Source organism: Lacerta agilis, chromosome 6 (genome assembly GCF_009819535.1).
Source record: "Lacerta agilis isolate rLacAgi1 chromosome 6, rLacAgi1.pri, whole genome shotgun sequence".
In the NCBI taxonomy this organism is placed as follows: Eukaryota; Metazoa; Chordata; class Lepidosauria; order Squamata; family Lacertidae; genus Lacerta; species Lacerta agilis.
The window spans coordinates 58,097,422-58,112,774 of record NC_046317.1 but is presented as its reverse complement, the minus strand read 5'-3'; the positions used below and the strand labels follow the sequence as shown (position 1 = coordinate 58,112,774).

General features: G+C 42.9%; 1 protein-coding gene across 3 annotated transcripts in view; it reads left to right on the top strand.

The window, feature by feature from the left end:
* PLXNA2 (plexin A2) overlaps positions 1-15,353 on the top strand; it is a 440,886-nt gene that overhangs the window by 45,948 nt on the left and 379,585 nt on the right. For all 3 annotated transcript variants that reach the window (XM_033152909.1, XM_033152910.1, XM_033152911.1), the window contains exons 2-3: positions 7,387-8,663; positions 11,725-11,907. In XM_033152909.1, the coding sequence (XP_033008800.1) occupies positions 7,476-8,663; positions 11,725-11,907 (1,371 nt within the window). In that variant the 5' untranslated portion in view covers positions 7,387-7,475. The remainder of the gene's footprint in view (positions 1-7,386; positions 8,664-11,724; positions 11,908-15,353) is intronic.

The window sequence follows — 15,353 nt, the reverse complement described above, 5'->3', positions numbered from 1 at the left end:
TGTGGACTAGGCCTCTGTGACAGCCGTTCGAAAAGTTGGACAAATTCGTGATACCATCCTTCCAACTTTATTTGTTCTCAGACTAATAAGAAACACACATCTTCACTACCACTTCCTTAAATGACCTAATTTACTTGCTGCTTCCCCAAAGTTGACTGTCTCTCCCTTATACTGCTTCTTAACCTACTTTGCATCAGAACTGCTAAGTCATGAAAATCAGGTTATTACAGAAGGCAATTTTTATCTTGAAGCACTAAAACCTGTATTGTGGCTTCCTGTATTGTACCTTCAGTTCATCTCTGCTGTGTTTTTAGCCTGAGGGGCAGCTCAAAGCTACAGATTTGAATGAGGCTTAGTTGGTTCTGCAGGGAGCAATCAGATTCTGGTTGGGTTGACTCACTCCATCTTTCTAAGGAGGCTAAATAAAGTAACTAGTGCTCTTCTAAAGGGGCCCATCTGTATCAGGCATTCTGTTGTGCTTAATACAGTATCTAAACTGAAGGGTCAAAAGGCTCAAATCTGACATTATTAAAAACCATAACTTACAGCTAGAAAATATACAGTGTATTTCTTAGAAAGAAGGATAAAGCGTTTATGGCTTTTAATCTAGAAAACTGAATGTAAAAGAGAGTTATCAGTGTAGAGACAATGAATATACACTCCCCCCTTTTTCTATATAAGATTAGAATTTGGGAGCCCTTTGCCTGAATATGTGAGGACTTAAAACATAAGTGGGGTCTTTTCAGAGTCTTTTCATGTTTTAATGTCATATCAGTATGCCTAATTAATTTATGGGATTCACAGCTACAGTGATGTGATGGTCACTAACTTAAATCCTTTTTTTGAAAAAAGAAAGAAATTAGACAACTCATGGCAGATTGGCTCTCTCATAAAACTAGAACACAAGATCATTCAGTGAAGCTGATAACAAGTAATTCACACAGCACACAGGTAAACTACAGCATTTGCTTCCACAAGATGTACTGGAAGTAATGAAGGGATAAGTCTATCAATAGCTATTAGTAATAATAGTTATTTTCTCCAATATTAGAGGCTTCTTAATATCAGTTGCTCGAGAGAGCTATTGTCCTCATGTCCTGCTTATGGACTTCCCAGAGGCATCTGTTTGGCCATTGTAGGAAACTGGATGCTGGACTAGATAGGCCTTTGGCCTGATCCAGCAAGGCTCTTCTTATGTTCCTGTGTAAGGACTACTGAGGATGACAGCTAAATGGAACATCCATATACAGCCCCAGTATACATCTAAGTACCAGATAATGGACACAAATGATAGGTATGTTCATCATTTTCATGTCTTGATTTTGTGGTTCCAAAGATATCTGTTTGTCCCCTGTTGGATATAGAAAGCTGGATGAGCAGAACTCTTTGGTGAGATTTAGCTGTGATCCCTGCATTTCAGGGGGTTAGACTATGCTTCTAAGAATAATATTTCATTTTAGTGAATAGTTAGAGATTTTCTGCAAGAGGAGAATGGCCTGTTGTATTTTTCAATTGGCACCAACCTTCCTCTCCCTTTGTACCACCACGTGCCTATTTACTGGCTCTCCCACCTTCAGAGAAGAAGAACCAGGGCTGCCTGAGTAACAGCAGCAAAAACTGTGCTCCTCTTTCAAAGTTTAAATGTTATTTTTGGCTCCTGAAACAGAAAAGCACAAGCACTTACTTCTCCCCCTCCCTGGCAGTAAAAATACAATAATAAATTAAAAAGCTAACCATATGCTTCTCTTTCATTGCACCCCAAAATCACTGCCTCACTCTGGGCCTAAGGAGGACATTTTATGGAATCCAACAGTTTGACATGCAGCAAAATATGACAGAATGGGGTGCTCCTGTCCAGGGTTCCAGTCTAGCCAGGCATGCCTTCTATATTCTGTTCATTCCCACTGTCTACTGCATACCCTCCAACATTTCTCCGATGAAAATAGGGACGTCCCATTCCAGAATGACAATTTTACGATTTATACCCCACACCTCTTACTGGGTTACCCAAGCCACTCTGGGCAGCTTCTAACATATATAAAAATATAATTTTATTTTTTTTTAAAAAAAACCTTCCCTATACAGTGTTGCCTTCAGACAGCTTGGGGGTTGGATAACTCCATACCCTCCAACATTTCCCCATGGAAATAGGGACATCCTAAGGGAAAGCGGGAGGTTCCGGGATCAAATCAGAAACCAGGATGGCTTTTCTAAATCAGGCACATCCCTGGAAAATAGGGACACTTGGAGGGTCTGCTACTTGGTTTTCAATTTCTCCAGAGCAATCAGTAAGCATGTCAGGGCCATTGAGCACACTCAGTCGTAATTAGGCTGTTCTGGAGTTATTGTACCTTAGGATTCTCTCCCCCCCCCCAATTTTATGTACTTCTGCAATCCTAGAGGTACCTCCAAACATGGTGATACCTTCCTGTTGTGTGTGGATTTAAATTTGTTAAAAACAGATATATTTATATACTGTAACATGACACTAAGAGAACTTTTAGTATGTATATGTATATATTCTTAGCAAGTATTTCCTCACCTGCCAAATACAGTGCACATAGGATTTAGAATCTGGGGAGAGATAATTCTGGGTAATCTGAGGAGAGATAATTCTGGGTAATTTACTAAATAGGGGGACAATGGGGGAGAAAAAAGAACTGCTTTGTTTGGATAAAATATTACATATATTGAGGACTCCTGGGTTTATGGTGGCAATAATTATAGAATAAAAGCTTCTCATTTCTTATGCTCTCTGTCCATACAATTCAGTGTAGCTGGAACTTACTTTATCCCATTAAAAAAGGAGCCCTCAGGTATATGAGATTGTATTGGAACTGGCACTTGGATAACAAGCTTTTTGGAGCAGTTTGGTTAAAACGTTTTCACTGGATTAAGTTAAAAGAGTTCTGGTTCTCACTTAGCAGAAATCATCCTGTAAATAGCATTGTGCAGCTGTATTCCACAGTGTTTCAGGTAAGTAGGGAGTTCTTAGGTGAAAAGGGGATTATGAAGCATAAAGCATTTTGTCTCTCTCTTTTTTCATCCTCATGGTGTAGCTTGAGGAAGGGGGTGGTTATTTCAGAGAAGGAAAACACACAGAGACAGCTGGCTTGTAATAACTTCATACCCCGGAAGGGTGGATAAAAGGCTCTCTGATGTAAGCCTGCATCACATAACCAGTGCTTTTCTAAGGCAAGCCTCCTATTTCCTAAGGAAATCCCAACCTTATGACTCCTAATTCTACTTGACAGTTGCCTGTGTCTGAATGAAAGGGAAGGAAAGGCAGGTGGGCAGCAGAAAGGATCTCTTAAAGGTCCTACAGCCCTTTGCCAAACAGCTTGCTTATTTCAGTCCACACAGGGTTAGTTATGTTGCCATACGTTAACTCATACAACCATCTAGGCACATCATTGCTGATTGACAAGTGTATTGCAATTACTGTACTACCATTATTATTTTCTTACCCACACATCATCATATGTTTCTGGGACAGGTTGCAACAATATAAAAATCTGATATTACTTATTTATTAATTAAGTTTATGTCCTGCTTTTCCTCCCAAAGGATAATTTTAAAAATTAATTACAAAGGCACCCTGGTAAAGAGGCCCATCTTCAGCATAAGATGAAAGCTCTACAATGAAGGTGGCAGACACAGTGTGTCCCCACCACCAGCCTGTTTCAAACAAGCCAATGACTTGCAGCATCTGGATTTAAGCATTACTTGGCAAACACTGGCAAAAAGCTTATTACCAGGCTGAAACCATCCTAAAACTGATTTGATGGCAGTAGATGTGTGGGCATGCTGCAGAGGCAGAAGGACTTGCATAGGCAGCATTTTCAAAGCAAGCGCCACTAGCAGAGCTCACAAAATGCACGAAGCATACAAGAACAATGGAGTAAATTGCTTCAAGATCTTTTCTTCAAAGCACTGTGATTGGGCTTCATCATCTTTTCTTCAAAGCACTGTGATTGGGCAGCTCTGATGAAATCAGTCCCTCTGATTAGGGGCTAGACCTGTGGTCACAAAAGACCTCCCTGCACTCCTTATTCTGATGTTTTCTTTGTATGGCAAGCTTGCAGAGACATGCCCCCAGATTAGTATGGAGATCCTCCCTTCAGTTTGGGCATTTTGAAGAGATCATTCTTCAGCTCAGACAAGTGCTGAATATGTCCCCCCAAAAATCCCCTGCTTTGGGCTCACCCACACCTCCATTTGCTCTGCCACTTTCTTGCAGGAAACCCCACTCTTCACCACTGAATCGCAACAAATAATGATTGGCTTTCCACAGATTGCTGTTTGTTCCAATTCAGCAGTAGAGCATGTTTTCCAGGAAAAAGCTGCAGGGCAAATGCAAAACCGTTCAGACACATGCCTAGAAAGTGCAGGAAAACTAGAAAACCACTCAGACCCATGCTTTCTAGGCACTGGACAAAGAGAAGTGTGGACGAACCCTTTGGGGATTTGTCCAAATCCAAAACACATCCCTATTAATGAAGAATCTTGACTCAGAGCAGGAGATGGCCAAAAGAAAAAGAGAAGGGAGGGCTCACCAACCATCATCTCCAGCCCTAGGTTGAATTTTCCTGTGGATCCACAATAGAAAAAAAAGGTTCCTCGTCCTTGGTGTATATGCATGTTTAAATGCCCATGCTCCAAAAGTCTGATTAGCCCCCCTTTCCAAAATGTATCAATATTTGTGCTAAAAGATGAACGTATTACTTCCATCCATCACATATCTGCTGCACAAACACTGGCATAATACCGATGCTTCCAATCACAACATATAGCATGGCTCCTCCTTTAGGTTACCTGAAGTAGATGCTTTGAGCACTGTGTACACCAAAATCCAAGGGCTTCAGTGTGGTAAGTGGATGTCCAAAACTACTTGAATGAGAGCCACAGCAATCGCAGACTTTGTGTAAACAGCACTTTGCCTTGTCTGAGTCCATTGACTGCTTTTGTTGGAAAGGAGAATTGCAGCTGCTGAACTCGACCCCCTTGCAATGAATGTTCTTTCAGACAGGTACTATGCACAGCTGATGGGCAGCGTACAGATCAAAAAAGGGACAGAAGCCGGTATTGAAAAGAGCGTACAGCTGCTGCCTGCCAGAACCAATCAAAGGCTGCCCTGCTGTGATAACAAAGAGCAGGGGTTGAGCTGCTCCTAGTCAGGGTGAGTGTCAGCTAGCTGAAAAGAGAGGAGGTGGCAGAATTGGGAGATTCCACAAGGCTTCAGTGCAGTGTTCAATGCTATGCAGGTTGTCACTGACAGAAACCCTAGGATACTGTTTACAAGAGGAGCAAATGGCTTTCAAACAAAGCACTTCACTCATATCAGACTAGCGGCAGGAAAACCTTTCTTTTTACAGAGGCTCCTTCAGTATCTCTCAGAGGTTCATCCCCAACTCCTGCCTTTACATTTGATTTAAGCTCCCTGACTTGCCTGGTTCAGTGTTATTCAGTCTTACGCTTCTGAAGCATTAAAGAAAGAAAAAGCAAGTAAGAACAGGGGGGTATATTAAGGAGCTTAAAACACACACACCAGTGGTGTTAGGTCAACAATTGGACTGGATTTGATTGATTATATTTCTATGCTGCTTTTCATTCAAATGAATCCCAAAGCGGCTTACAAACAATAAATAACAATAATGTGATAGAACATAATAGAACATCACAAATGCAGCATATAATCATATGGAATAATTGGATGAAGCCCTGAAAGGGTGCCCTAGTGATGCATAGTGACAAAATACTTGATCCTTGTTCTAGAATGATGGACATTTCACCTGGCCTAGGGAGTGAATGGGATGGTCAGGGAATGTCAGATAGCAACCGGACACAGTCTGCAACTGCTTTCAGTTTAAGCACAGGTGGGGCAGTAAAGTGGGAGAGAGGCAAGAAAAGAATGAGCATGGTAAGAGGGGAAAGGCTTTGGTTTTGTTGAGAGGCAACTTCATTGCTTCTTTCCATGTAGCCCATTTATGGGAAAGGAGCGGAATGTGAAAGGTCCCATATTCAGTCCCAAGCATCTCCAATTGAAACAGCCCAGGCAGGATGGCAAAGAAAGATGCCTGCCTGATAACATGAAAAGCTGGTTCCAGGAAGTGTAGATGGTACCAAGCTGTGTCTTGGAAGAAGCAGCTTCATTACATAATGTCTGTATGATTGTGCCTGTGTGGGAGAAGGCCAAAGAAAATATGTAGCGGCAGCCATGGGGAGAGTAAAGGTTACATGGATTTCTTCTAGGTAACTTTGCTTCAGCTGAACCTTGTACAGTGTCTAAAGAAATATGGTGCTCAGATGCATGGCTTGTTCAATCCGTGCTTTTACTAACTAGACATTTTCAATAGATGTGCAAACTTTGCACTTCGTCTTCTGCAGAAAACGATATGCCAAATAATAATTTTGCACCAGTCTCCTTGATCAACACAGTTCTCTCCTCACTTCTTGCCTTGCACAATGAACAGACATGAAAATGCTCTGGTATCGCTTTCTAATAGCCCAAGGCTCTGTCTGCACTTTTCCCTGCTGCCCCTCCATGCAAGAGGAGAGACACGACAACACATTGTACCTTACAAAGCAGATATTCCCCATGAACATCACTTTCCACCTCAGAGCAGACCCCAGTGGTATCTATGAAGTGAACCATCAGGCAGTCGCTAAGGTTATAAATGAAAGATCACACTGCAATAAGTTGAATTCAGGTCTCCTGGGACTCTTTGTCTTCAGCCAGGGGTCAAAATTCCCAGCATGGCTGCATATTGGTGAGTGGCTGGGGCCACTTGATGCAGATTATGCAAGCAGGCATGGAGCCAGCCCTCTGTGGGCTTGCCAATTACAGAAGGTGCAGACACAGCCTAAGGCACCACAATGCCTGTGCATGTGAGGAATGTAGAAACAAACAGGAGGTGCTGCAGACATGTAAGCCATCACTGCCTGATATTTCTTTCTCTTTAATTACATTGTAACCCTCATGGATTTCACAGAGAGGAAACCCTTCTTATTCACCTGTCAATTCAACACCTTGTCATAAGCCCCACTCCCAGCCAAGGTTCTTAGATCTGATGCCTGGGTAGGTGAACTGTCTGCAAAATACTTGTCTTTGGGCTGAGATTGATTATTCCCTCCTGCAGCTGAATGAACTCATGACTCAGAGCATATTATGAGCAGTTAAACTGCGTAACAATTAATGCACAGAGGCGGAACAGAGTGCTAAAGCCTGCAGTGTTTACCCAAATGGGAATGCTGTTCATGGGTTTAGAGATGTCCTCTTTTGATCTCAAGGAGTTTTAGTGAGTGGGTAGAGGAGTGTTTAAATTCTATCTACATGATATTTTAGGTCTAATATCCCCCCTCTGTTTTTTCCCCTTTTTTCTGTAGAATCATGTGAGGAACATTGCTGTGGCAAGAGACACACACAGGGAGTTTTGAGGTTCACACTCCCTTTCCTCCTCACTCTCCACCACAGGATGGAACAGAGAAAGATCTGGCCTCGGATATGGGACTCCGAAGACTCATCAGTGGCCTTGATGTTTCTTTGCCTGGTTTTATTTTCATTGAACGCCACTAGCACTCCCGTCTATAATACCTTCCACTCTGAGAACCGTGATTGGACTTTCAACCATTTGACTGTCCATCAGGCCACTGGAGCAGTCTATGTGGGAGCCATCAATCGGGTTTACAAGCTGTCTGGAAACTTGACCATCTTGGTTGCTCACAAGACAGGACCAGAGGAGGACAACAAGTCCTGCTACCCACCACTCATAGTGCAGCCCTGCACTGAGATCCTAACACTGACTAACAATGTGAACAAGCTGCTGATAATTGATTACACAGAAAATAGGCTGTTGGCCTGTGGGAGCCTCTACCAAGGAGTCTGCAAGCTGCTGCGATTGGATGATCTCTTCATCCTGGTGGAACCATCTCACAAGAAGGAACACTATCTTTCCAGTGTTAACAAAACTGGCACTATGTATGGAGTTATAGTTCGCTCTGAGGGTGAGGATGGGAAGCTTTTCATTGGTACAGCAGTAGATGGCAAGCAGGATTACTTCCCCACTCTTTCCAGCCGGAAGCTGCCACGTGACCCAGAGTCATCAGCTATGTTGGATTATGAGCTTCACAGTGACTTTGTTTCGTCACTCATAAAAATCCCTTCAGACACACTGGCCTTGGTCTCACACTTTGACATCTTTTATATCTATGGATTTTCCAGTGGCAACTTTGTCTATTTTCTGACTGTCCAGCCAGAGACTCCTGAGGGTGTCTCCATCAATTCAGCTAGCGATCTCTTCTACACATCTCGAATTGTGCGTCTCTGCAAGGATGACCCCAAGTTCCACTCCTATGTTTCTCTGCCATTTGGTTGTGTCAAAGGTGATGTGGAATATCGCCTCCTACAGGCAGCCTACCTTTCCAAGCCTGGGGAGGTGCTGGCCAGGTCCCTCAATATTACTGCCCAGGATGATGTCCTTTTTGCCATTTTCTCCAAGGGACAAAAGCAGTATCACCAGCCCCCTGATGACTCAGCTCTTTGCATCTTTCCCATCCGTGCTATCAATGCCCAAATTAAGGAGCGCTTACAGTCTTGCTACCAAGGGGAAGGCAACTTGGAACTCAACTGGCTGCTTGGGAAAGATGTTCAGTGTACCAAGGCGGTAAGAATGTTCACAGTATTTCACCTAGATTTCCTGCAGAAGAAGATATAGAAAATATCATAGTGGTAGCATCACTTGAGTAGCAACAGAAATTCTAGGGTGTAAAAACTGGTTTCTGATATCCTTCATAGGAACTTGGATAACATCTCTTGAAAAATTGTTGCCTTCTGAGTAATAATATAGTGATTATTTTGGTTCAAGTAGATTCAAATCATAGGCTTCCTCTACGACCTTGAGCAGCTTCTGTTTTCTCATACTCGTATGGAAAATAAGAACACCAATTATGATGTATCAGCAGGCCATTGGGAGAGATAACTACCATAGTTATGGAAAATCTTTAAAAAAAAACATTTTCCATTTATCAGCATTCCTGCATAAAGCAGAGGTATTATGGAGTTATTTCTGCCATTTCTCCCCAAGTATCAAACTGAGAAATAGAATCCATTCATTAATCACAATGGAAAGCCAAATTCTTTTATGGCCAAGAGTTGTTCTTCTGTTATAGTAATGGAGGGCAAGACTAAGATGTAGCTGATTTGGTAGATTCTATTTCTTCTTGAAATCTGGTCTGAAGCCAAACCTGAAAGTGCAGCAAAGGAGCACCCTTCCTCCCTGAGCAGGAAGGTTTCATGCAAACAAGCCTGAAAGATTAATGGCCAAGTTCAGTTGCACATTTTGGTCTTCTTGAATATTGATTAATGTAGCTGGCCCACTTGGATAAGTGCAGAAGATCCAAGACAGAGAAAAATCAATTTATTCTGTAGCTTATTGTGGCAAATAAAAGAAATTGGGGTGTTAAGAGACATCCCATTTAAGGTGTACATTCATGCAGCTAGTTGTGCCAGGGTAATTAAAACATTTTAAAGACAAGGTTCCTTAATTTCACTGCAGCTAGATACTCACCCTGTTTGGTCGCACTCATCATAGATAGAAAATGCTATGTAGCATTCACTTGTTATTCAGGATCTTTGTTTTCAAAAATGCTCAAAGTTTTTATAGAGGGGGGTCTCTTAACATTTATTGCAGAGGTGAGGAACCTCAAACCTGGAGGGTGTCTCCAAGCTGCTCTGTCTGTCCCTTAGGACCCTGCCCAGGCCATTGCCCTCACCACCCCTGCTTTGAACCACCCCTTTAGCATTTTTGCCTGGCTGGAAAGTGTCCTTGAATTCTCATAATGCTTCTTGCTTGCCTGGATAGAGAATAGTAAGAGGCTTGTGACTGTGTAGATACAAGGGTACTATATAGAGGTAAGATTTACACTGGTTGTTCTATCCACATTTGCCTATTTCCCGACATGTGCCTCCGCTAATCAAAAAACAATTGCCCAGAAGGCAATGTGGCTCTTGGAATGGGCCATGCTCCTGATTTATATGGGGGAAGGGAAATGATAGACAGAAGTGCCAGCTTATGAGGCAGATTGGAGGGGGGCAATGTTGCACAAACGACATCCCGACATTGCGCACGTGATGTCAGGATGTTGGGAGGAGCCAGGGGAGAAGCCAAATTCAACAGCCGCACTGTTCACTGACCGGTGGCTCCTCCTGGCACCACCATTGGTGGGAGGCTGTTTCGACCCTCCTTCCCCTCCATGGCAGGAGGTGGAGAAGGTTTTTAGGCATGGGGAGCCCCAGCCCCGATCCCAGAAATGTAAGGGTTCCTAAAAGTGCTTGGCCTCTTGGAGCTGATTGCAGTTCACCGGGTACTTTGTGGGAAAGCTCTCTTAAAAGCAAACTGTTAATTCTTGTCATTAAAGCTGGATTGTGTGGAGATGACTGTTTGCATGAAAGAAGGGACCAAACACCTAGAGAAAATCAGTTTCCTTGCTCCCTTCAAAGTAAAGAGACCTGTACTTTCTCTAGCTGTTTTTTATCCTATACTACTAACAGCTGAGTCTTTTTCTTTCTTTCTTTTGACAAGTGGGGGAAATGATATAGCCAGTTTCAGCCATCACCCCTCTGCCATGTCATTTGCAGAGGAAGAGTAGAATGAAGAGCTCTGTGTCTGAATGAGGAAAGTCCAGTGTACTAAGGATGGTACTAAACTCAATTCAGGGCTGGTAAAATGGCTTAGGAGTTAGCTCTCTGCTTGGCTGGCTTCCTTGGTCTGCTGAACTATGGAAGTAAAAATGCTAACAGGTGATGGAATAGGGGAATGAGGATGGGGTGTATTTCAGGAAGCAATGCATCCTAAGGACTTTGAATAGCATTTTGCTTAGGTCTATAGAGTCGCCGGTGACTGGACCTAATGGTCAGGGGTCTCTTTACCTTTTTTATATACACTAGCAGCTACTGAGAAGACAACAAAGGTATGAGGGTCAGTTTAGAGCTAGGGTGTGGAGCCTGTGGGGAACTTCCAGGTGTTGTTGGATTATATCTCCCATCAGCTCCTGCCAACATAGCCAATGTTCAGGGAACATGGGAGTTGTAGTCTTTCAACATCTCAAGAACCACAGGTTCATTCCTCACCCCTGTGGTTATGATGTTTCAAGGTGTGTGCAAGGCCTCCTCTTCTCAACGAAGGTAGGGAAATTATGGAACACAGAGGAACGTGCATGATCAATCCTTTCCTTGGGGAAAAGCTATAGCTCAGAGGTACAGCATCTGCATTTGGTTTAGGGCTGGGGATATTCCCTCTCTGAAATTCTGGAGAGCTATGCCAGCCACTGTAGACAATGCTGAGCTAAACAGGCCAATGGTCTGACTCAGTATGAGGAATCTTTGTCCCTTAGGTCCAAAGTCTGCAAAATGTAATTGAGACACCACTGGAAATCATATATGCTGTTGTGTGCATATGCACATGTACACGAGTGCACTTCTGCAAAGGGTTTTGTAAAACATGTTCTGAGGATGCCACCATGAACTGAATCTTCCGGACAAGTCTTATAAGAGATCTAAAAAGGATCTGGTCTCAGATTTTGGAATGCTGCCTTGGGCACAGCTGAACAAAGATTTGTTACACGCTAGATGTTGTCAGGTGTTGCTTAGGGAGGCTTAGCCTTATGAAGGTTGCTTTGTCCCCACTTCTGTCATCCACAATCACCAAAATGCCTTCTCCCTTTCAGCCAGTCCCAATAGATGACAACTTCTGTGGGTTGGACATTAACCAGCCACTGGGAGGTTCCATACCAGTAGAAGGGGTGACTCTTTACACATCCAGCCGCGATCGGATGACTTCTGTCACTTCATATGTCTACAATGGCTACAGTGTGGTGTTCGTGGGCACCAAGAGTGGCAAGCTGAAGAAGGTAAGTTTGTTCTTTCGGCTCTGGGGAGCTCAAGACCACATCTCTTCTTTTCTCTGTCTTTTGCTGGAGATAATAGCTGGCTTCCAATAGTTGTAGAGGGCGGTTTACTGATAAGTATAAATGTAATTTGAAAATGAAAAGGGTACACTTGAAACCATCAGACAGGTAAGTGTAATTTGTATTTGCTGTCAGTTATGCTCTAAAGTCAAAGCCCAGCCATTAAAAGCACTACGGAGCTACAAAGCCACTAGAAATGTAAAGACTCACACATGCACAGATTTTTGTGGAGTTCTCATTGCTTTACAAAGGGAAAAAAGTAGATTTTATCATTCACCTGGGGGGATGCAATTCAATATACCGTACCTGAGATTGTATGGTCTGCTTAATAACCACTTTCTCCCACAGTTCCATGTAGCTGTAAGAGGCACATCTGGATGTTTATATGTTCAGTTCACAAGGATTGCCTTAGACAATATGCAAGGCATCCAAAATTGTTTGCACTTGTTTCTTGAAGAAATGTGTTCTTTCACATAGAAATGTGATTCTTTACTGGTTGCTTAGGAAGCAAGAAACTGTCCAAAAAATGTTTTCGGTTGGAGAGAGTGAAAGGGCATCCTTTACAGAGTGTCTTTTTAGTGATGGTAGGGCAGAGCAGTGAACATGGATTTTAACAGTACTAGATGGTGCCCATCATTTTACGTTCTCTTGCTGGCTTTTTTTCACTGTCAACATAGACTTCTGGAATATAAATGTTCGTGGGATTGGATTCTGCTCTTCTCAAGTCACCCCAAAGGTTATTGTGATCAAAGACCTTAGTGGGACAGGATTCATGTGTCATGTTTGCTCAGTTCATTGTGGCAGCTCCTCCTCCCTGTACCTTCTCCAGTTGTCTCCTTGCTGACTGTATTAATTGAAGAGTGCTTATTGACCCATCACAGCACTGAAAAGTGTCATGTCATATCAAGCTGGTTCTACCTTCAGAAGTTGTCAGGAACACAGTGCCATGCTTCTCATCTCCCATAGCCTAAGCATGTGTGGTGCTTCAGACAGCAGTGGAAGAAATGGTATAATACTAAGGTGGGCTGTGCAGTGTGGCTGGCTGGCTGACTTCCTCAATGAGTGTGGATGGATGTCCTGGAAGAAAAGGGGGATATTTGCTACAGTATGAAGCTCCAGTAGTAAATGGAGAAGGAGGGAAATAGTGCAAACCTGTGCATTGACATCAGTTACCTGGCTTTTAAGTCTGAAAGAATTTGGCACAGCATGCAAAACATGTGGTGTTTTAAGGTATTCAATATTAAAATCACACTTGGGTAGTTTCACAATTATGCCACTACTAAGAATTAATGTGTTGCACTGTATTTGAGGCTCATCCATTTATTCATGGCCACAGATTTGCACTGAGAACTGATCTTTAATCTCTTTTGGAATATGATCTGCATGTTTACCAAAGCCTGGTGAGCAGGCACTCTTGATAGCACTCCTACTGTTTGCTAGTAAAAGTCCTGCTTTGGACTGGACAATATCTCCTCTCTCTGTTGAGAAGGGAGCGGGTTAACTGGCAGTGGTAGCCTCTTGGGCAGCCCATAGCCTGAGGTAAGCTTTGCTTTTCTGAATGTAGTCTTGCCTCTCACCTTCCACCCTTCTTACTGACCTTTGTGTGATAGATTGACTTCATTAGATAACATTCCTTCCTGTTTGCATCACAGAGGAAAGGCTACTAGCCTGAGGCAAAGAAATATTCCAAATTCCTTTTGCCCTTAAAGAAAAGCCTTGTTTTGTAGAACTTAGGAGACAGTGATTAAGTTGGACTTTCCATTCCATATATCCATGTCAAAGCTCATTGTTAAATTAGTGTCAGCAGTCTCCAAATACATTGATCCATTCCTTTCCATTGAATGATAACAAAGCTGGTGATTTTGCCATGTCCTGGGCAGGTACCAGTTTTCATTTTGAATGGACAGAAAGCAGCCTGGTACCTGTGCACAAAAATGCAACATGGTACAAGATACCAGTGGGGCAACATTTTTATTATATTATATAAACAAAACAGTCCACCATTCTGCCAAAGAGCTCAGGGTGGCACACACGGTCCTTTCCCTTCCCCATTTTATTCTCACAACAACCAGTACGTTAGGCTGCTTCAAGCTCACCCAGCATGGCTTTATGGTTGGGTGGGCATTTGAACTGTGGTCACCTGGGTTCTCATCCAAGGGTGGAATTTAACAAAGCATTTCAGACAAGTGGTACATAGGAGCAATCTCACGCTGACAAACGATAAAATTATAAACTGGCCATTCAGGGCAGGGCAATCCTTTGCACATTTACTCCGAACCCGGGAGGCCACTGGAAGACCTTGGGCTGGTCACCATCTCTCAGCTTAACTTACTTCACAGGATTGTTTATTGAGAGGATAAAATGGGGAGAGGATAAAATGGGGATAGGAGAACCATTTGCACCACTTTGAGCAACTTGGAGGAAAAGCAAGATAAAAATATATTAAATATATATTAATAAATAATAAGGAGTAAGTTCTACCATGATCAATATAATTATGTACTCAGGTTTACTCATAGGTAAGTGTTAATTAGGCCACAATCCTATGCACAGTTATCTGTGAATAAGCCCCCTTGTGGGACGCGTTCAAAAGTGCAAGTAGATAAATAGGTACCACTCTGGCGGGAAGGTAAACGGCATTTCCATGTGCTGCTCTGGTTCGCCAGAAGCGGCTTAGTCATGCTGGCCACATGACCCGGAAGCTGTATGCCGACTTCCTCAGCCAATAAAGCGAAATGAGTGCCGCAACCCCAGAGTCGTCCGTGACTGGACCTGACGGTCAGGGGTACCTTTACCTTTAAGCCTCCTTGAAGATGGTAAGACACTTCTCAGTATTCAAGTGTAGTACCTGGCTGCTTGAAATCCAGGGCAGGAAATGGTTTATCACTCTATAATTGCTTCCTTTGCTTTCAGTCCTGCACTTACCGGTAGTACAGACTCCAATAGACTACTAGCAGCATTGTACTCTGTGAGCTATTGGCCTCACCCACTATATAAACGATCCCCCTCCCCAAATCATTTGTAGCTTTGAACCCCGCATTCCAGGTTAACATATTGCAAAGATACCCTACTTGAGTAGACAGTGGGTGGTGAGTGTGTTGTACTGCATTAGTGACTGGGGAAGGCCTTGCTTTAAAAGCACTTAAAGCAGGCAGCTTGTGCTTGCATGTTAGCTGTTTAATATACCAAGTAGAATTGTGTCCCATTAATTATGTAGGATTACTAAAGGAATGCTCTTTCCGGGTTGGTTTAATCCCAGATGGCATTTATGTAGTGGAGGCCTTTTAAACATCTACGATTCCGATGCAGAGTAGATCTATATATGGTGTTTGTTTTTACTGCAGTCACAGAGTAGAAAAAAGAGAGGGAATGGGTTTTTGTGTTTATGC